Genomic DNA, 23,230 nt, shown 5'->3' with positions numbered 1-23,230 from the left:
TTAAAACTCATTAAATGAATCAAATGCATTATGATGTGAAAGTGACTGTTAATTTTGCCAGATTATTAATTAATAAATGAATAATGATCATATGAGACTAGAAGCACCCCAGAACTGAAACGGGAAAGATACAGAAAAGAACCCAGGAACAGAAAGGATCTGTGGGTTATCAGTACTTCTCATGTTTTCCTGTTAATCTGGAGAGTCTGCAAAGAAGCGCTCAGGTTTCGGAGAGTTGACACAGCACGGAAATGCCTCTACTCAAACTCTCGTTACCGTGTTGACTTAAGAAATACTTGTATCACTACATGCCGGAGGGTTCGAGCAGGGCAGATTCAAAGAGGTCTGAGAGTCTCTGTGGAGGAGCTCTTGGTGAGGTACATTTTAAATGAGAGCCTCCCTCTTTGGCCCGGCAGGTTGCTTCATGATGCAATTACAAAATCAATCGCCTAATGGCATAGGCAAAAATATTTTTGGTCCTTAGCCATTTTGTGACTCTGCAAATTTGTGTCTGTAACTGATTGTAAATGCAGAGCTCTGGCTGGAGTTCTAAAATCTTGACTTATTGTCAAAACACTGAGCAGTGTTCTGGTAAATCATATGCCTAATTTCAATTCTACTGCAGAAGACTGGAGTTTTATTGCTGACTCTCTAAACAATCTGGAGCAGTGTAATTGGCTGGGATAAGCTGAACTGAGTTAACAGAAAGACTGCAAAGTACCCTTCAAACCCAAACCCACAGAGTCCATCTCTCATTCCCATAACAGCCGAGAAGGATGTCCTGGTCGGCAGGGTCCCAGCACTTCCATCCTGTGACTCTGCTAGCCCTCATGGCCTCACAGTGGCATGGCCCCAGGCGCAGAAAGGGAAAAGAAAGTATGGAGGGGCAAAGGGCTCCTTTAAACCTCTGCCTGAAGAAGGCACGTAGCATTTCTGATAACATTCCACTGGCCAGAAATGGATTATAGTGCCACACCTAACAAAAACCGAGGGTTCTGATTTAATGTATGATTTTGATTTAACACATAGCCCTAGCACTCAATTCCATTTCTTCACAACACGCCCCAGTCCTTTCCCCTGGGTGTTTTAACTCCCTGAGGAAGCAAAAAAAACATGGGCAAGCCCCAACCAAGGTATGGGTCACAAGCTATGGGTCTTCTTAAACTAAAGATAGTATCACATCCTAGATTGTATTTCAGCTCCTGAGCCCTGAAGCAGAACAATCCTTGAGCCACATTGCAATAAAACCAGACTAAAGGACTACTCTAACGCTGACCTAAAGACCTCAAAGCACGGCATTGGGTGGGTAGTACAGCTAGTTAGAGCATTGTCCTGATACACCAAGATGGAGGGTTCAATCCCCAGTCAGGCACATACAAGAAGCAACCAATGAATGCATAAATAAGTAGAAAAACAAATCAATGTTTCTCATTCTCTATCCCTTCCTCTCTTTCTCTAAAATCAATAAATGATTTTAAAAAGACCTGAAATCATGATTTACTGCCCAAAACCTCTTACTCATGATGACTTACGACGTTTGCTCTATACAACCTCTTGTCTACGCCATCAGGGAGTCAGGTATTTTGGAGCATAAGCTCACCTGTTCTCCAGATTGGTGTCAATCCTAATAAACTAATTATTTTTCTCCACTGTAAACTCCTGCTCTTCCATTGCTTTGCCTTGTGCATGCAGGGGGAAGAACTTTTATTTAGTTCGGTGAAATAACCTAAAGGAGTTTAGGATTTGAAGCCTAGCTGCTTGCCTAAAGCAGTTGGAAAACATAAAAGGACTGTTGGTGAAAAGCAAGCAACTCTGCCACAGGCAAGTCAACTAATTTGTGCCTCCTTGCTCCTTCATTTACAAATGAATGACAATCACCTACACCCCCATACCAATTTTTTAAGATTTATTTATTTATTCATTCATTCATTCATTTGTTCATTCATTCTTAGAGAGAGGGAAAAAGAGAGGAAGAGAAAACATCAAGCTGTTGTCGGGGACCAGGGCCACAGCCCAGGCATGTGCCCTAATGGGGAACAGAACCAGGAACCTTTCACTTTGCAGGATGATGCCCAACCAACTGAGGCACACCTGCCAGAACCCACCTACCAATCTTGAGAGATTGTGAATATGTACAACATGAAGTTCTTTACGTTCCACGAATAAGCAGTGTGTCAGTTAAATATACTGCTATTGCTTAGGCCATTGCTATGCTATTGTTAATTTGAAACATTACATTGGGTTAAGTAACAGTAAAAACAACTAATGCTCTTCAAGAACCCTGGTTAAATGCAATCTTGTCTGGCAATAAAAGGATGAACTAAATGGTATTCTAATCCCATGTTCTTTTATTCTAGTTACATACTCCATAAGGAACAGCGATTTTCTTTCTTCCTAAGTGAAAGCATTCGAGTTCTGAACCAGAACTGACAGGCTAAACTAGTTCACATATCAGAAGTGCAACTCTAGAAAACACTAGCAGCTTTAAAATACTGTCACAAAGTAACATTTTAAATATAAAGGTCTGAGACCTTTCTGGAGACACTAAAGAAAAGAACTACCATCCCAAGCACCGTGTAAGGACCAGCTAATCCAGTTTATGATAAGTCTACAACCTTTTGGATAGCAACCCTGTAAGATAAATACCAGTAGTGAAACAGTAGCACAGGATGGCAAGTTTCACTCACGTGTAGACAGTGTAATTTAAGAGTGTGCCGAGTGGAACGGTAGCAAGGCGTATGACCCACCTGGAAACCAGAGCTAGAAAGTGCTAAGCCCAACCCAAAAAGTGAATCATTATATGACCTTGGGAAAAATAATTAGTCTGGGTTCTCTGGCTAAAAAGACCAACAGTGATAAGCAGATACTTCTAGAAAACATCTTTAAAACCCGAGAGAAGAAAGAGAAGGGAGATGGAGAGATGGAAAGAAAACATACACAGGGAAAGTTGCAAAATCGAAAAGGGGCTGAATGAGTGTCCTGGATTCTACTAAAAACAGTACATTTCCTTCAGGATGCACAGAGCCTAAGAATCAAAATATATTAATACAAGCAAATCAGGTATGATTATTTGTTTAGCACTTATGACAAACAAATGCTGTTCGATGTGGAGCTGAAACAACCATTCCTTCCCACAGGTTTATACAATAGAGGACATCCTAACATTCCCATTAATCCAACACACATGTATTGGGCTGTGCCAGGCACTGAGAATGTGGTGGTAAAAAAGACAGATATGGTTCCTGCTCCACTGAGCTGACAGATAGACAAAACATAAAGGAATAAAACAATTACAGCTTGCATGTAAGCGCTACAAGGAATGTGGATGAAAGAGGCGTGCTGTAATAAACCTAACAAAAATTGACTGCAGAGTGATCTTACCATTAATTACTATTGGGCAGGTCAGGGTGAGGAGTTATGCCCCAGACTCATAACTTCTTTAGTAAAAGTTTTTTTGAGAGGTTATGTTTGTTCGTTTATTTTTAAAGGTTTTAAAGCCAGTCCTGTCCACTGCTCTTGTGTTGGAAACCACTCTGCCTGGTTTCAGACATTGTAACTGCCTCCCGTTACTAAGGATGAGTGAGCGACCCCAAGAATGTGAGCCACAAGGAGACGACGCTTGTCTCTGGTAGTAAACGCTGCCTCTGCTTCCTCCGCTTCCTCCCCTGCCCCCAACGCATGGTCGAATAGTCAGAGACCAGTCAGAGACAGGTCAGAGACAGGTAAGACCCCTCAGAAGAGGGGCAACCTAAGCCAGACATGATCACTTGGGAGGCCATAATGGAAGGACTGGGTGGGGGAGCTGCAACAAAGAAGGAGTGGCGGACCCTCACTGTGCCCACCACCTCCCCCCCCAGCTATTCTGACATAGCCCAAGTTCCCCTGTCCTCTGGGAGAAGCGCTTCCTGGCTCTAATCCACTTAAGCCTGAAAACCTAGGATGGGGAAGGTGGTGCAGCCCTGTGCTGGAAAGGGCAGGTTCTCTGGGTGATTAGGCCTAAGAAAGAATATGTAAAATCCTGAGATACCTGCTTTGTTTAGAATGCTCTCATTTAAGTGATAAGGGTCCAAGCAAGAAGTTTGTTTCTCAAAGTTTTATGGCTCTTTAGCTATCTGACTCTGACTAAGAATAAGCCCTCATAGTTCTTTAAATGCTCTCTACTGTTTGATCCTTACCTGTATTCTTGTGCAAATAAACCCAATAAAAGCTCCTTGAGGAAGGGGCCCTTGGCCCTTCTCCTTTGAGGGACTGGCCACCTTTCCTCCCCAGGCAGATCATGTCTTGGTAGTTTCACTTTCACCTGTGGTGGAGGGGGGTGGTACTCTGCAGGCAAAGTTGCCCCCACATTCTTGTGCATCTAAGTTAACACACCTTTGAAATGTCAGAGGTAATCCTCTTTTCCAGACCCCTCAAAAGGAGCACAGAATCTAGTTAACTACCATGTAACTTGCTTTTTCCCATCTTCCTGTAATCTTCCTTACTTTCCTCCCTTAATTCCAAGCATACAGAGAGAAAAGAAAACTGCAAAATTGTTATTCTCTGGAGCGTGTAAGATCTTGCTGCCCAGCACATGTTCTCAGTTTGGCTCAAATAAATTCTTATAAAAATTATCTATAGGTTTGGACGATCTTACTTGGACAAGAAAATGATTCATAGGATGCCACAGGGATATAGCAGAGAGAAAAATGTTCCAGAAAGGGGGAACGAGTGCAAAGACCCCAAGATAAGACTCATTTGGCACATGCACAGGAATAGCAAGGAGGTTCTAGGGTAGCACTAGGGTGGAATAATTGGAAGAATGATTCACTGAAAATGGAGATGGAAACACAGTAGGAGGCCAGACAGAGCAAGGTCTCCTGAACCATGGTAAGGACTGGATTTTGCACAGGAGAAATGAGATGTCTGTGACTAATAAAGTTACATAGCAAGTAGGTATGGCACTGAAACACTGATCCTTTGACTTGCATTCTAGCGTCCTTTACTTTAGACCCCACAATTTTAAATGGCAAGTTTTATTTTCTACCACAAAGCCACTAAAAATAGGACAGAGGTGAGGTTAGGTGACTGAACCATAGGTTATCATATTTTAAATTATTTGTATTTTTTAAAGAAATAATTGACATTCATGGAACACAACTTAAAAGTGACCAAAGGTTTTCCAGTGTCAAGTTAAGACTCCCTCCCATCTCTGACCCCAACCACCTGCCTCTCTCTTCCATGGCCTTAAACGAGTTGGGTTTTAAGATGACATTCATTCACCAATATTGATCGAAAGCCTATCCTGCCTGGGGTAGCACTCTGCTAGGTGCTGGGGACCCAACAGACTAAGAGGCAATCTCTGCCTTCTCAGGAACTATTGTCTAAAAGGCACGAGGAAGGTCTTAACGTTTGATTGACAAATACAAGGCAAAATGAGGTCTCAATGAAATGAGAAAGCTTTAAATTACAAAACAGTCATACTCTCTTTAATATATCTTAAGAGCTGTAAAGGGCATTAAAGCCAACATTAACATGTTTGGGGTCATGCAAACATGTATTTTGAAGAGATTTTCTATTCTGAATATGAAAACTCCCCTAAAATAGCTTGATGTTCTTTTCTAATCTAGCCCTGTTCAATCAAACATAATAAGTAAGCCCTGGCTGGTGTGGCTCAGTGGATTGAACACTGGCCTTCTAACCAAATGGTCACTGGTTCAATTCCCAGTCAGAGCACATGCCTGGGTTGCAGGCCAGGTCCCCAGTGGGTGTCACGTGAGAGGCAACCACACATTGATGTTTCTCTCCCTCTCTTTCTTCCTCCCTTCCCCTCTCTCTGAAAATAAATAAGTAAAATCTTTTAAAAAAAGATAATAAAATAAAATTTCTTAGATCACTTTAGGAAGTCTGTTTAAAAAAACTAATGAATAAGTCATGAGGATGTGGTTGTACAGCATGATGACTATAGTTAAATACTGTATCCAATATTTGTATGTAGCTAGCAGAGTGAATCTTGAATGTTCTCATCACAAGAAAAAAAATGTATTTATTATGGTGACAGATGTTAACTGGCCTATTATGGTGATCATTTTGCAATATGTACAAATATCACATCATTACATTGAAGTTAATGTATATCTGTTATGCCTCAATGAAAAAGAAATAATTTTTTAAAAGAAAAAGACCAAACTGAGTTTCAAGTGTGCCTTTGAATTTTGTATGAAGGGAATGTATATGTATTCAAAAAATACATACACTGTATTATTCTTAAATTAGAGTACAGATTAAATGTTCAACGCATAGTAGGTGGAGCAGAGTACACTGCTGTGTTTAGGAGGAAGAAAAGAAGCCATACTGTGGAGGTAAAGGGTAGAAGGCAGGAGTCCCTGCATTAAATACCAGATCCCCGTTGGCTCGTGTGGAATTTTAAACCAGTGATTTCTCCACCGAACTTCATTAACTCATCAATGAAACGAGGATGACTTCATCTTCTGTACCTCACCATTAGACTGAGAAATAAAAGAAGCCCTTGCTTTTCTTCTCTCAACTACTCAACCCTGAAGCACTAATTCAAATATCACCTCCTCCATGAAGCCTTCCTAGTGTTTCCTGACCAGGAGTTGTTAGTGCTTCCATCCTCAGGGTTTCCAGAGAACCAGGTCTAGCATTGTCCCAGTTTCTTTGCGTTGTCCTCCCGCTTTCGGTTTCTCCCAGAACCAAGTAGCTGTCTTAAATAGTCTTTGAAGCTTCCAAGGAGCTACCAGTTTACAATTAGGAGCTCAATAAATACCTGCGTAATAAATGATATCTGGGTCCTTGTTTGCATTTGCAAACGCTTCTTAGGTGATTCTGCAAAGAATGTAAGACACGAAATCTCTTTCCACTAAAAAAAATCATCCTGCGGTGTAATAAAATCCTAAACAATACAAATAGTGTGGGGTTTTATTCCTTTCAAAAATCTTAATTCTATTGGGGTATCTTGTCGATATAAGAAACTGTTCTTTAACGGGGATGGAGAGGTGCACAGGGCTCCCTATCCTGTCCACACCTTGTTTTCCTCTAGCTTATTCCTGGCTCTTTAAAATGCCTTAAAACGCTCAACAGGTGTTTGTTAAAAGAATGAACAATCTTTTTAAAGCTTAAATGATGCAAGACAAGCTCAAGCCTTCACGGGCTCTTTCCAAGATTGGATGTAAAGATTTACCTGGGACTCAGACGAGAAAAATAAGGATTAAAAGTGCACAGCAAAGGGCACTCCTGTGTAGCTAGCTACATATGGATTACTGTGCCTTTTCCAAAACTTTCTTTCAGAAAAGTAACAAATTGCTAACTGTGCTTTCTAAACGGCCCGGGGAGATTGATACAGAAGGTTTTAGTTCTAGTGCCCCAGGCCCTTCCCAGAGAGCGAGCCCAAGCAGGCTCCACGTCAGTCCCCAACCTTGTCTGGCTGGAGCTAGCGAGCAGCCTTGATTGCGGCGTCGCAGCAGCTTAGTCTGAGGAAAGGAAGTGGCTGGGATCCAACCTGCCAGCTCCGCGGAGTGGCCGCGTCCGCGGACCTGAACGCAGGTCGGCGTCCCTTTGGGGACCTAGGACTTAACGACGCCGGAACCCGATGCCAGGGACGGGGGCGCAGCGGAGCACAATAGCTACCGTACGGTCCTACAGTGAAGCCCTGCAGAGAGGCGGAAGTCAAGTGCGCTGACGCAGCTAGGGGAACTTTGCCTCGATGGCACTTTCCTGTTCGCGACTCCACCCCCACTGGAGGGGCTCGGCTCGAGAATTCAAGATGGAGTCGCTGAGTCGAGCTGGGCAGGAGATGAGCTTAGCGGCCCTGAAGCAGCACGACCCCTACATCACCAGCATCGCAGACCTCACGGGTCAAGTTGCTCTGTACACCTTCTGCCCCAAGGCGAACCAGTGGGTGAGTGCCGCCCAGCCACTGAGGTCCTTTGCCCGGCCGCCACCTCTTAAAGGGGACGTGCGGACCGCCCAGGGTAGGGGGTGAAGCCGGAGGCCAGATCAGCGGAGATGAGGTCGGAGACGGGAGGAGCTGGCTGGCCTCTGAGGGGGGTCGGAGGTACACAGATTGGGAAAGAGAAGCTGGAGAAACAGGCCCAAGACATCCGGGGGAAAAGCCGCCGGGGGGAGGAGTGGAGGAGGATCAGACTCTTGGGGTCCGGACCGGGGGCGTGGGTGATTTGCCTTCTTTGCCGATGTGTTAGAGGATATGAGACCGGTGAGGTCAGAAAGATGCTTGAAAGATTAAGGGTTATTGGGTAAATTACATGTATATAATCAAAGTAAACGCCCCCCTCCCCCCCAACATATACATAAATAAGACCCCCTTTCGCAGAGGTCATTTGGATTTAAAGCTTGAACTCAAGTTAGTTTAGATTCTTGGAAGAGAGGAGGTGGGGATAAGTACCGCTTTTATCGAACCACACTGTATTTCCAGAGTTTGGGGAAAGATTTTAAAGCACTTAAGAGAGCTTCCATGTTAATTGGATTCCCTTGAAACCTTTGAGAAAGAGACCCTGTAAAATGTACGTGATTCCAGCTTTGCTGCTGGTGATGTCACCCCTGCGTGCTCCCATCACATTAAATACTTTTTGACTTTTTGGCATGGGACTGGGTCCAAAAAGTTACATTCAGTGACTTGTTAGCCCCCGTTTGAAACTTCCTTCGTTGCTTTAATAACATAATTTCCTGTTTTCTAGTCATTGATCCTTAATTAACTCATTCAACCCTAGGCTCTATTTACATCCAGAAAATATTCTGTACTACACAAAATACTAGCAAAACGAATACATCAATTTAAAAAAAAGAATCCGTAAATGTTTGATGAATTGAATTTGTGAATTACTGATGTTCACGTTTCAGTAAGAAATGACCTTGTACTAACAACAGTATGAAAGGTTATCATCATAGCACATTCTTTAGGTATGTTATATTTAACCAATAATTTTATGAAAATCATTTTCTATTTATAAAGTTAATTCAGATGAAGACAGTTGTCAAAATTACTTTGCTTTAGATCTTTCCTTCGCCTCTTGGAAGAGGAGGAAGATGGGAAGCCACAAAGAACAAAATTATAGATTTTTTTTAAGTGAAACTTTTAGATATTGGCTTACTTTGAATTGTTCTGAATAATTTTTTTTGGTCCTACATATACATTTGTGAAACATGAATTGCAGACAAATGTTAAAGACTTGGGACAGGGACTTACTAATAAACTTTTATTTCTAATTTTTCACAGACTTTAAATATTTTGGAATTTTAATTGTGAAGGTCTGCTTTATACGTGAAATACAAGTCATAATAATCCGAGTTGAGAAATAGGCTGCCATTGTTTGCTCATTTGAATAATGGACCATAGCACATAACCAAAGTCTTTTTGTCTTCGTTACTTAACAGTGAGTTGTGACTTTGCACAGTGTGGGGTTTGGGCAAGTTTCCTCTGTGAAACAGTTGATTACCAATTTTTTATACTAATAACTTAGCATTTGAAAGTCAAGAAAAAGCCTCTGAATCCCTAAGATGGAAAAGTTCCATGATATTTAAACTAGGGCAATACTCCTGGAACAAACTGAGATAATAAATATATTTTATCCCAACAAACTAAATTTGATTTGACTAACATTTAACATTTTCTAAGAGTTTCTTGATGACATTAAAATATTTAGGTCTTGCCCTGTCTGTTGTGACTCGGGTTTGGGGGTCATCCCATAAACCAAAATGTCGCTGGTTTGATTCCCAGTCAGGGCACATGCCTGGGTTGTGGGCCAGGTCCCCTGGCTGGGGACATTGGAGAGGCAACCAATTGATGTTCCTCTCACACATAAATAAGTAAAGCCACTATGTATGTTTTTTGATAAATAAATAATAAAGTAAAATATTTAGGTCCTGTATAGCCTATGAACTTCCAACTTTTATACATGTGTGTGTGTGTATATATATATATGTTTTTTGTTTTAACATTGTAACTGTGTTTAAGACCTAAGTACACTCTTGGCACAGCAAATGAGAGATGGTGTGAGTTGTACTTTACTAAATCAAAACATTTCACTCTAAGCTAACAATTTCTTAAAAATTATTTATTGGCCTACAATAATTATGTTAAGGCAGAGTATAGTTTCATTATTCAAAAGAAAGTTCTAAAAATAACAAACTAATTGTGTTTGATGGTAATTTTTTTTAACTTTTATAAGATTTAGCCCTGGTTGGTGTGGCTCAGTGGATTGAGCACCACCAGGCTGCTAACCGAAAGGTCACTGTTTGGATTTTCCATCAGGGCACATGCCTGGGTTGAGGGCAGGGTCCTTAGTTGAGGGCACGCAAGAGTGAGAGGCAACCAATCGATGTTTCTCTCCCTCTCTTCCCCTCTCTTTAAAAGTAAATAAATAAAATCTTAAAATGTTTTACTGAGTCAAACTGACAACATATGCCAGGAAACAATATTTCAAATACCTTTCGTTTTACAGTAATTTTTAACTAACCGCATTTGCTACTCATGAAATATACCAAAATCTCCCAATGGTGAAACAAAGAATGCTATAAGATAAAATTTCCTCTTTTTTTCCCTACTAACTTTGATAAACTTTTAAAATGAAGAGATTGTTATACACACTACCTTGCCTTTAAAATTAAGAAGTCTGGCTAAAACATTTTAACTTAAAAAGTGAAAGCTAATTTCAGGATTTTCTTGTTTAAAATTAAAAAAGAAAGAAAAAAACTGCTGCAGATACAGGCCTGTTGCTGGATTGAACATCACATGTGCATTAATGTGCATCAGGAGCGTAGAAGGGAAACAGAAGAAACTGTTCATAGTAGGGTGTGGAGTGAGGACTTCGTTGGCCTGTTTCAAAGTGATTAATTTTAATATAAGTAAGTTGGTCTTAAACATGAAGTATTTATTTTCCTTTAGAATACTTGGGGTTGTATTATGGGTAGAAATCTAATTGATTCATTGTCTGTTATAGGAGAAGACTGACATAGAAGGGACCTTATTTGTATATCGAAGGTAAGCTTTTAAAAATATATATATATATGTATTTTTAAATCTCATGGTGAACAGTGTCATATGAAGTGGTTCAGCCCCGTTGTACATTTATCTTCGGAACCTCCCTGCTTGACCCTTCAAGTATTCATTCATCTCTACCTAACCAAGTTACGTCTCCTCTTTGAGCCTTCCTGTGATTCGGAGTAAACAGAACTAGAACTTCTTTAGGAACCTAGCCAAACCATCTCAAAATAGAAAATATTTTGTAGTAATAACTGAGTCTAAAACAGATGTCTTCCTCCTCCCCACACCCCCACCCATATTTAAAAAGATACATAGTTGAGAAAAATATAATAGATGAACTAGCTCTATAAAATAATGTAATTGAAGGGCCAGTCCTCCTGTTCTGTGGTTACTAAATGGAAGGTTATTTTCTGTAACTCGAGTTCTGTCCCCTTTCCTATCTACTTCCTAAAAGTTCTGGGTTGTATACAATGAATTTAATAGTGTGTATTTTTAATATGAGAGTCCTTTAGAGGTCATTCAGAATTGCACATTTTTTTACTTTCAGCTTCCTAGGAGTATAAAATGTGATTGGGTTGTAAATTGCAAGTTTCCTAGCCTAAAAGTAACTAACGGGGCATGATAGTCATGGAGCCCCTTCTTTTCCTGGATCCCTGTTAGCCCTTGCTGTGGTTCCTTCCTTTGGTTTCTAAAGCTTAGGAACTCAGCAGGAGTATCTGGTTCTGTTTTTTTCTTTTTTTCAATACTATGAGTTATCTTTAAAGGATTGCTTTTATCCTTTGATTGTAATTAAGAAGAATTGGATCAGATATTCTCTAACTTTAGAGGGGGTCAGGGGGAGGTCTTTGACATTCACCTCCTATAAATCTCTAAAAATCTTTCAACTGTAGGGAGAACTTTGGTGTCTATAATACTTTGAAAGTACTCTCCCAGCTTTTTTGTTACAATATAGCACACATACACTAATTGTATAAAATGTGAAATTTAGTATAGTAAGTGAGTGTCTTGACTTAATCAAGTATAATAATACATGGAGGCTTACACGGTATTGATTATAATAACAGGAGACCAAAAGGAGAACACTACATATATCTTGGATAAAGTTATACTAGGATGTCAGAATATTACTTTGCAGAGAACTTTGCATTAAAGAAGCCTAGATTTGGAGTCAAAACCTAAAGATGAATTCTGGTTGTTACTTGTATGGCTTTGGGCCTTAATCATTTTGAGCTTGTTTCCTAATTTGTAAACAGATTCTAAAATCTCTTCCAAGTGCACAGAGAAATGAATGAGAAACCGTAAAGTGTTGTATACATGTGAGGTGTCTAAAGGATCATGTACTGAATCACACTCGGTATAGGTACTAAGGACATCTCTTACTGTAGGAGTTGAGGCATTTTCTCTTACTTGGGAGAACTATGGAAAGACCTATTTGCTACAAAAAATCATTATAATAACATCAGACAGTCATCATTATAACCAGTCCTGTACCACATTTAAAATAAATGAGACTTTTATTGAGCACATATTTATTAAACATCTACTGTCTTGGGATATATAGCTGAGGAAAAAAATAAGACAAAATCCCTATTTGCATGGAGCTTACATTCTAATGGAGAAAGACAGTAAGTATGGGAAAAGAGAAAGGAGATTTAGAGGTATTGAGCTTGGGAGCCCTGAAAAGGATAGTTGTCAGGTATGCCTCATTGAGAAAGTGACATTTGAGCAAAGGCTTGTGGGGAATGACATAACTGTAGATTCTGAGCGAGTGGTCCAGGTAGAAGTATTTAGAGAGTGGCAAGATGCTCAGTGTGGCTGGAACAGGAAAAGCAAGAGAAGAGACATAGATAAAATCAAGGTCAGGGCTGGAGGGGTGCATATATATCAGTTAAGACCTTGTGGCCTTATTAATAAGGACTTCGGCCTTTACTCTGAGGCACTGAGTCCTTGGAAGCTTCTGAGAGGAAGAGGATTATGATGTTACCTTTTTTTTTTTTTTGGTTTAAAATTTTAAGTGCTAATAATACTGTGTAATGCAATCATGTATTCATTCTTAGAAATTGAAATAAAGAAGTAAGTAGCATTTCTGCAAACTAACAGTGACAGCAGATTATTTTTCTTCCATTAAATCTAAGGTCAGCTTCGCCTTACCATGGTTTTACCATTGTGAATCGATTGAATATGCACAATCTTGTTGAACCAGTGAATAAAGATTTGGAATTTCAGCTCCATGAACCGTTTCTTCTATATAGAAATGCAAGCTGTGAGTATATCTGTTTTATTACAGTTCTTGTGTTTATAATTAAAATTGAGTGACTATAGTTTCTACCAACACATTTTTTGGAGTTTTAAGTTACAAAAAACATTTAGTCTATACTCTTTTATAGTTATAGATTAGTCTCAGTAAAAGCAAATCTTTTAAATTGGGCTTCTAAAATTAAAACATTTTTGTGTACAATGACTTAGTATGTTATTTTAGTTAACTATACTACTTCATATACTAGCAATACATTATGTTGTTTGCTTTATGAAGGTAAGTTTCACCCTCTTTCTTGTGAGACTGAATTGTTGGCTGCCCATGACCCTGAGCAATAGGACTTAGTTTGAGAGACATAGAATGGGACAGACACTGATAGTTCTGTCCACAAAGAAAGTACCATATTTTTTCAGATGATAAGATGCACTTTTTCACCACATTTTTTGCTTCAAAAATTTTTTTCCTATTTTCCTTCTCTAAGACCTAGGTGCATCTTATGGTGTGGACCCCAGATGCACCTAGGTTTTAGAGGAGAAAATGGGGGAAATTTTGAAGCAAAAAAAATGTGGTTTAAAGGTGCATCTTATATTCTGAAAAATACGGTATTTGCCCTGATTGTGTTATCTTTCAGTCTGTTTATTTAGTTGAGTGTGTGTTGGGCTAAGAGGTACTGTACTTTAATGTTAATGATACAGTAACTTATAATGGGGAAGACAGGCATTTAAGTGGACTGAGACTCAGGTGAGTGGCACCGACTTGGTTGGAAAGTGAGGATAACCCTTTTTTGTTTCTCATAGTCCAGGGTTTTTTCAGGCATTTTACAGACCATTAAAAATAGCTGGATATAGTCAGCAAAGCTAGAGTGGTTTTTTCCAGATGTAATGTACTAAAAAATATGCAGGACTTAGTGCCTACATTTCAGTATGGGTCATGAACGCATGGGTGAGGACAGAAGGTATGGTGTAACTATCATCTAAGGGAATTACTGGAGAGAGATACTGCTTCTGACTCAAAAGAGAAGTTACTGTGTTTGAATTTCACTCAAATGGGAGGTAACTGGTATTGGTGGAATGTATTCAGTATAAAATATAAAAAGCTACTAGAAATCATGTATCTTTTAATTCCCTGAATGAGAAGTGGCAAGGTCTATTTTGAAGCTAGAAACCCCCAAATTCTTTTCCCTAACTCTCTTTTAAGTATCTAAGTGAAGCGGAATCTCTTTTCATTAAACTACTTACCAGCTAATTGAATTACCTCGGAGATTTTAATTTCTGTGGACATATGGAAATGCCTTTTAATACCTGTAAGTTCAGATGGATTGAAACTAATATTAACAGTAGAATTATTCCAGGTAGCTGTTTTCTTTGCACTGAACATTCTGTTAAAGGAGAAATACTCCAAAGAAACACAGATCCAATTTTTTGAAAAGAGAAATTGGCTCAATTTTGCTCTTCACTACCTGGAAACTTAATCTAGCAATTGTTTCTTAGGAAATTCTGATCATTAAAATAGTAGGTAAGATTATCAGAGGCCCTTGGACTTAATTACCATTTAGTATAAGCGTGAAGTGAATCGTATTGTATTTCATTCACAAGTAAAGTTTCCTTTAAAGTTGAAAGTGCAATGTAACACAAATATAATGAAACCATGATTAACCACATTAACTAATCAGAGCTTCAGTTATCTGGAAATATTTCTGTAGTCTGTGTGTGGAAGAAATGAAGACACATTATAAGAAAGCAAGCTAATGTTAGATTTTATTTTGCGGAAATTTAGCAAATGACTCAAGTATAATCTGGGGTCAGCATAAAAATGTCAATATTTTATAACTTTAACCCCAGTATAGTATCAGTATTATAGGTGATTTATTATAACATTAAGATTTCAAATTATCAGGAGTGTTTATTATCTTAGAGTATTCTTGAGCAGAAAAGTGCACTAATGCATTTTATTGTAGAGAGATATTCAACAAGAGATTGAAACAAAAGTTCCCTTAGTTAAACAGAAAACTCACTTAACCAGGTTATTTCATTTCCAGGTTAATAGAGGCTCTGGATCATCCCCCAAGAGTCTTACAGTTTCTGATATTGCTAATTAGAAATGCAAGAACATGTCAGTTTGTTTTCAGTCTAGAGAAAGGCTGGGAAAGGTCAAGTACAGCATTGTGGGTATATTAGAAACAGTCTAGCAGAGGAGCTTGGGGAAGTACTTAAAGAAGTAGCTGTATCGGAGAGAAGTGACAAGACAGCATGGGGTGATCTGGGAGCATTCAGGCCTCTCTTGAGTAGTGTATGTCTTGCCTACCTCATCTTAAGAGTAGAAAGCAGTCTTGCCGGGTCAGCAAGCCATTGAGCTGTTCAGGGATTCGTTCTTTAAATAAAAAGTTAATTAGTGCCTGATTGTGTATGCAGGTAATTATACCTGATTCCATAGCTGTTCTTCTGTCATTTTCTTGTGGGAAATGGCACTGAGACACCTGACCCATTTTACTCGTACACCTTCAGATCCAGCTTCTTTCACTCAAATCAGTTTGTAGAGTTAAAATAATAGAAGATTGAACTGTAACTTTATTCCAGTTCTAAATTGTTTTTATTTTGTTTATTTTTCTTTATACAAAATGCTGACCTAACCCCACCCCACCTTTCCCTAAGAAAAGGTGAAATTTTACAGAAAAAGTACTTATCCTAGTTAAGGGCTTAGGTTTGGTGATTCTCTTGAATCTTTCAGAAACAGTTACATGTTTTGCAAGGGCCTTTTGGTGACCACAGGACCCCAGCGGGGCTGCAGTAAGGGTTGGGGAGACTGCAGATTCTGTAGTTAACTAAGCAAAAATGATTTTCCAAGCACCTTATTTCTGGTTCCCAACTTACAGATGAGGAAACTGGAGTCCAATAGAGGTTAAACTTGCTTGAGTCACAAAGTTTTAAGTGACAGAGGCAGAGTTCAATCTAGGTCTATCAAGCTTCAAAGCCAAACTTCTTTCTATCACACTGCACCAATGGAATTGCTTCATCAGTCCACGTTCCAGAGCATAGTTGTCCAATAGATCTCTGTGATGATGGAGATGTTTTGTATCTGTACTGCCCCATGTAGCAGCTATCAGCCACATGTGTCTATGAGCATATGAAATGTAGCTAGGGCAACCAAGAAAATTGTTTTTCTTTCAGTTTATTTATTTTAATTAATTTGCCTTTAAATAGTCATAATAAGCTAATGACAACAGAAATCTAAAGGATGAGTTCATGTTCAAACACACCCTTTTGTCGTGCCATATTAAATTGAACAAGCACTTGAGATACTTCGGATTCAATTTTTGTGCCTTTTAGTCATTTCTTTTTAAAATTTACAAATCATTTCTAGATATAAAGGCTGCAGGAGATATCCCTAAGAGTGGCTTTGCCATGGTAACACTGTTGGCATGGAATTTAGTTTGCAGACAAGAATTCTATTCTAGGCTTTGCCATTTTACCAACTGTAACCTTAGCTAAATCACTTAAACCACTGTGTCCTGCTCGTCTTCAAAGGGCATCATATATGTAAGGTATTTTGTCAGGCAATTAAACATATAAAATATTATAGACTGTGTCTCCATCTTGGACTCAAGCCAAAGAGTCATAAGGACTTTGATATTATCCAGGTTCTTTTATAACCCATGCCCATAGTGTGCTTCTTCCCATTCTGACTAGCACCATGACAAGCTGGCGACTCTGATGATCTTTTCAGGTATTATTTTCAGATGTTGTAGGGGTCATTGCTAGACAGCCTGAGCTGTGACAAGCTGAAAATATATATGTTAAAATGGGAAATTTTGGTGGGTACAGATTTTTTAAACTCTCAACAAAAGCAATTTTGATCAGTAGGTTATGGTGTTCGTTTCTTTGTTTTAGTAATTTTTTTCAATTATAGCTAAATACAGTGTTAATTTCAGGTGTACAACATACTGATTGGACATTCATAAAACTTACAAAGTAATCACCCCCAGTAAGACTAGTATCCATGTGCATGGTACTCATTTTTGTTGTAATACTGAAACACGTAGCATCCTCCTGGCTACGTGTTTATGTTAATAAACTGAAACTTTATATTATTAATAAGATACAGTAATAATGTAATCTCCCTTAAAAATATTGATGAGAGTTTTAATTTTATCTGTAATTAGTTGGGGGGAAAAACAGATCCTTTGCTGTATAAACATATGCATTACTGCCAACCTGCTGATATTCCATTTTTATTTGTAAACAATTCATTTCACTAACAGGATTATAAAATCATTCTTTGTAGACTGAACTTCTAGGTATTCTGTGGCAAAGGCACATCAAGGAAAATATCTTTCAACTTCTGTCCAACGATAGTATAACAGAAAAATCTTCCTACCAATATTTAGAAATGCTATGTAAAATATTAAATGCATAGCTTAAGCAAAAAGGAAACAGTGGACATTGCCGTGGGCCAGTATTGAACTGAAGTCTGAAAGCAAAACCAGGAAGCCTGTGAGCTGACACTGGCTGCTAGCTCTTAAGGGTTCTTGGGAATGGGAAGTTCCCCTTTGTATGAGGGCCCCATTATGATTGCATGGGATCAGGAGACAAGGTCTTGAGTCCTAATGAGGTGCAGAGTTGGAGCTGAGACACACATACCAGCATACATCCAGGTTCCCCATAAGCTATATAATAATAAATTAGAAAGATATTGGTCCCCCCAACCCAGGAAGATAAGACAAGCTTATCTCTCTTGGTCTGGGCTGGGTTGGAGGGCAAATGTTTCCCCTAAAAAATGTTAACCATGAGCCTTCTCTCATTCAGATTCAGAGTTTAAGTTATACCATTCATTTGGCATACTTTCTTACCCAGGCCAAAAAATTAACATAAAGTTAATCTTCAGCTGGTGAGCACTCTAGGACACCTGGCTAACAGAACTGCAGGACTCTCCCGGAGGGACACATCCTTAACCCCAGTTGCCCAGGGATCTCATTGATAGGCTCCTGGTCCAAAATGACTAAATATGCAAGGAAGTAATTCACAGTCGGTGAAAGATGTAGGATACAACAAACAGCAGGATTAGCCAGCCCTTCCCGAGAACTTTAGTTAGTGAGATGATCAGATAAAAATTTTAATGTGGGGGTGTCAGAATCATTTTTACTGGGGGCCACATCAGCCTCACAGTTGACCTCAAAGGGCCAAATGTAATTTCAACTCTCTAACAGTTAAGGAGTGCTTACATTTATACAGTCCTCAAATTATTTCCACCCTTCGAAGTTAACCCTGAGGTTGATGTGGCCCCTGGTGAAAATGAGTTTGACACCCCTGCTTTAATGGATGTAAATGTCAAGTGTAGATTATAAAATGACAGACATATAAAAAACAACCAAGTAGAACTTACAGAAATTAAGTTTTTAATTATTGAAATAAATTCTTTACCTGGACTCAACGATTGGAAAAGATTTTGAGAAACTGGAGGAGACACCTCAGAAAAGTATCCAGAGTGCATCTCAGAATGAGAAAGGAATGGAAAACGTGACAGAGAGAATAGAATTGGAAAGTCCCCCAGATGACAGAAGGATTTCAGAATAAAATTTAAAGATTTTTATTTATTTTTAGAGAGAGGTGAAGGGAGGGAGAAAGGGTGAGAAACGTCGATGTGCCATCAGTTGCCTCTCACGTGCCCCAACCGGGGACCTGGCCCACAGCCCGGCCTGTGCCCTGACCAGGGAGCAGACTGGCAGGCTTAGGTTCGCGGGCTGGGGCTCAGTCCGCTGAACCACATCAGCCAGGGCAGTGATAAAATTTAGAGAGAGGTAGTATTTGAAGAGTTTGAGAATTTTCCACAATCTGTGAAAAATGTAAATTTCAGGCGTTGTCAGTAGAATAAGTCCCCAAACATAATGAACAAAAATAAATACAAACCTGAACACATGATAAATCATCAAAGGCAAAGAGATAATATTTTCTAAGTGGGAAAATATTTCCCACTTAGAAATTTTCTAAGAGGGAAAAAACAACCAACGATTTAGTAATTTGAGAGAACAAAATAGAGACTTCTTTCAACAATAACAGAACTCTCTCTAGTAGCACTGTCTGATGTAGTAGCCACACATTGCTATTGAGCATTTGAAATGTGCCTAGTGAAACTGAATTCTTAATTGTATTTAATTTAAATTTAATGGTGCAGTTCAAAAGGCTGTAGTTGAAAAGTAAGAAAATTGAGCACAAAAATAGGAAATGAAATTTAAGAAACAATGAGCAAAGAAAATGAGAGAAATCAAAATAAGCAGTGACTGTAAAACAATAAAATGCCTAGTTTGAGTAGAGAAAGGTGAAGCAGAAATACTAGACAGCAATAACAAAAGCTGTTCAAACCTACATATCTTAAGACTGAGATAAGATAAACTGATTAATCATAGGCTTTTAAATCAGCCCATGTGGCCTGTTCTAGGCCAGTTCCCAGAAGAGGACGCCTGAGAGGCAAACATACATTGATATTTCTCTCCCTCTCTCCTTCCCATCCCCTCCAAAGATAAATAAATAAAATCTTTAAAAAAAATAAATAAATCAGCCTATGTGTGTTCAAAAGATTCTGGGTAACCACTGCGTAATAAAAATAAGATGTCTTTTAAACCGGTAGAAACCAGAATTAGAACAAAGTAAGTAGAAACCATAGGAAATAGCCCAAAACAAAATGGCAGAAATAAATAAGTCAGTAATTACAACAAATATTAAGTGAACTAAACCTCCCAATTAAGACACATTATGAGGTTGGATAAAAATACAGAATTTTGCCATTATATTGCTTTCAAAAATCTTAAAACTTGCCCTGGTTGGATGGCTAAGTTGGTTGGAGTGCCATTCATATACACCAAAGGATCGTGGTTCTATTCCCAGTCAGGGCATATGCCTAGGTTGTGGGTTCGATCCCTAGTCAGGTGTGTACAGGAGGCAACTTATGGATGTTTTTCCCTCACATCAGTGTCTTTCTCTCTAAAATCAATAAACATATCCTTTTTAAAAAAATCTCAAAAACCTGGGAAGGTTGAAAGTTAAGGGATAAAATGAGGTATTTCAGGCAACTATTAACCAATAACCAATAAACAAGGGTGTTGTAGCTATGTTAATCAGACATGATAGATTCTAAGGTAAAAACATCTGGGATAAAGCTTACCACATAATGATAAAGGAACAACTTACCTAGAAGATAAAACAATTCCAAACTAGTGTATAGTATATGTCAGAAATGTGTATGGAATGTTAAAAATCTATAATTATAGATTTAAGGGCAACCTTAGTAATTGGCAGGTAAAGTAGACAACTCAATAAGATTCTGGTATATTTAAACAGTACAGTTAACCTTGATCTAATGGACATGTGAAGAAACTTGCTTCCAGAAATTCAAGAATTTGTATTTTTTTTCAAGTACATATTCAAATTTTATAATAATTACCACATGTAGGTCACCCAGCCCAAGAAGTTAGAAATCTGAGTTAATTTGAGGGAAAATATAGATGAGTAGAAATTAATTGGGAAAAGTAGAAATTGCAATAGAACAATAGAGCAAATCTATGTAGTTTTCAAAAAACACTCTCCCTTATATGATTGATCCAACAACAGTAAAAAGAGAGGAGGTATACTAAGCAGTATTAGGAAATATATATGTGTGTGTGTACACATTACTGTACATTTCTGACCTTATCATAGGGTGCTTATCCCCACAAACCACTTTCTGCAGTGAAGAAGCCATTCTTCTCATACTCACTGTCCTTCAGCTGGCATTTGGCACCCACCTGCCGAAGCAGCGCACCTCACTAGGTATTCCTCTCCCAGAAGGTGTGTTTCCCTAAGACCAGTGCTGAGAGGTCATTTGCTTCCCACTTCTGTAGGCACCTCTCAGAATGAAAGTGGTAACCTGGAATCTGTGTGCGTATCGTATATACTATGGCTTAATTATGAAATGCCCCAAGAATAATTTGTAAGGTGGGTTCCGAGCAGTTTTGTTTTTTTTAATCCAAAATTTGGTGTTTGAATTAACAAAAACATAAAAGCAAGCAAAACTTTTTTCTGATACAGCTAAACAGTTTACAGTGTGACCTGGTTAATTTAAAATATTATGGTAGAGGTTTGTGGTACCATTAAGCTCTGCAAAATCAATTCTGGCACTTAATGATTTTCTTTTGCAAAACTATTTCAATATTGTCTTTTATTTTGCTTTTAAACAAACAAGGTGATTATTTAACTCAGAAACCCAAATTCAGCGATAATTATTATATATCTGTCATTTGCCAAACACTTTATCAAGTGCTATATACCATTTTAATTAAAACTATAGTTTACTTTCAAAGAATTTTATTTGTCCTTTGGTTCTGCTGTATTTTTTTAGAAAATTATAAGCAGGAGTCATAAAATTAGTTAGAACTTTTAGTGTCAGAACTATGCCTTTCTGGTAAGGGTCAGGATTCTTAATGAAATATGCTTCTGTATTAATCCAAATGCTATGCTTATTGCTAAAACAATTTTGTTAATTAATGGTTAAAAATTATTAAGACCTGTGATTTGAGAATTTTCAGTCGTAAATTTGAATGATTTAGGCTAGTGATAGCCAAAGCCTGACCCTCCAGAGAGACGGGGACAGCTCTTCCTTTTCTCCACCCAACCCCTGATGGCACAGACTGCCCACCGAAGGCAGCTTTTCATGTTTTAAGTGTTTTCTGTAGCCCCGTAGTACTGTGGGAAACTTAACAAAGTATGTAGCTCCATAGCCTGCTTAACAACAACAAAACAACCGCCGTAATGAGAACAATTAAAGATATTACTGCTTTTTAGTATTTTTAAGAACTTACCTCCAAAAGCCTGTGAGAAGTTCCCCTTCGTTTCCACTTCACTTACAACTTTTCCTTTGTATCGGGCATCAGTCTCCTGATACAGAGCGTTTTTAATTAAAATTAGATCACTAGAAAAAGCAGGGAGATTCATTTCCATGGTGTTGAAAATGCAGCTGCCAAATGGAAAGTTTCAGTAAAAGAAATACTGTAGTGTGTACCCTTTTTTTTTTCTCTGTTTGTCCTTTCTCAGTTCAAGGGCAAACTCAGAACAGTAGAGATGGTAGGTGGCTGTTGACACTTGGCGCAAATCTTCAGACTTAAAGCACAGTGCAAGAGAAGTTTATAATTTGTCAAGTCAAAAAATGTGAGTTCTACCTCCAAACCAAAAGAGGAATTTATAAACAATTTTAAAAGTTCCACAGTTCATTCTTTGTGATCTTTGAATTCAGCACAGTGCTTCTCACTTAGCCTGAGAAAAGGCAGTCAGTTTTCCCCCATCAGCTGCAGCACTGCAGTGGTGGGTATGATTCTGTAATCAGAGAAGGAGAAAGGATCTGTGGCAACTACATTAGTCTGGCTTTCTGAACCAAGATAAGGAAAGAGCCTTGCTGTTGCCACATTTGCAGATTGAAGAGGTAAAAGCACCATGAAAACATGGAGTGACTTAGACTCCAAGGCTGACCTGGTGACACTGTTAGGTCAGGCATTTCAGAAACCTGTATTGCTTGATATCTGCTATAGGCTGCTGCTTAGTAGAGCCTCCACCAGGTAGGTGCCTTTTGTTAACTTTGTGAGTCCCTGAACATTTTAGAATTTCCAAAGCAGATTCTTTTCAGTGTGTCTTGGTAATTACTGGCTTTCCCTCCCCTAAGGTAGTGTTGACATGTAAAAAGCAATTTTATCTTCTTTTTAAATTGTGATGTTATCTAAATTGTAAAAATTTTAGAAGTTAACCATGCTGCACCATTTATCTCTAATATTGTCTCTTATTAGAACTCATAAAGGAAAGCAACAATTACTTATTAAATGGCAGAAATGTATTCTTAATATGAATGTGTATAGGTTTCCACCTGTGTTTACATGGTAGAGTCCATTGTGGAGGTAAATATTGAAACACAGAGTAACCGCTAGTCCAAGATGATTGGAAGCCACTCTGGAGTTGGCA

The 23,230-nt window shown here is 38.6% G+C and overlaps 1 protein-coding gene across 2 annotated transcripts in view; it reads left to right on the top strand.

Annotated features, from left to right (window-relative positions):
* The first annotated feature begins 7,717 nt into the window (after positions 1-7,717).
* Positions 7,718-23,230, top strand: part of DCP1A (decapping mRNA 1A) — a 54,952-nt gene continuing 39,439 nt past the window's right edge. Inside the window, exons 1-3 of one of the 2 annotated variants that reach the window (XM_037040678.1) lie at positions 7,718-7,897; positions 10,956-10,996; positions 13,135-13,262. In XM_037040678.1, the coding sequence (XP_036896573.1) occupies positions 7,763-7,897; positions 10,956-10,996; positions 13,135-13,262 (304 nt within the window). In that variant the 5' untranslated portion in view covers positions 7,718-7,762. The remainder of the gene's footprint in view (positions 7,898-10,955; positions 10,997-13,134; positions 13,263-23,230) is intronic. The other variant, XM_037040677.1, reaches the window with a different exon arrangement.

This window comes from Sturnira hondurensis, unplaced genomic scaffold (genome assembly GCF_014824575.4).
Source record: "Sturnira hondurensis isolate 20B ecotype Veracruz unplaced genomic scaffold, ASM1482457v3 Scaffold0002840, whole genome shotgun sequence".
Classification (NCBI taxonomy): domain Eukaryota; kingdom Metazoa; phylum Chordata; class Mammalia; order Chiroptera; family Phyllostomidae; genus Sturnira; species Sturnira hondurensis.
The sequence above is the reverse complement of the archived record's forward strand: the minus strand, read 5'-3'. Positions and strand labels throughout refer to the sequence as shown.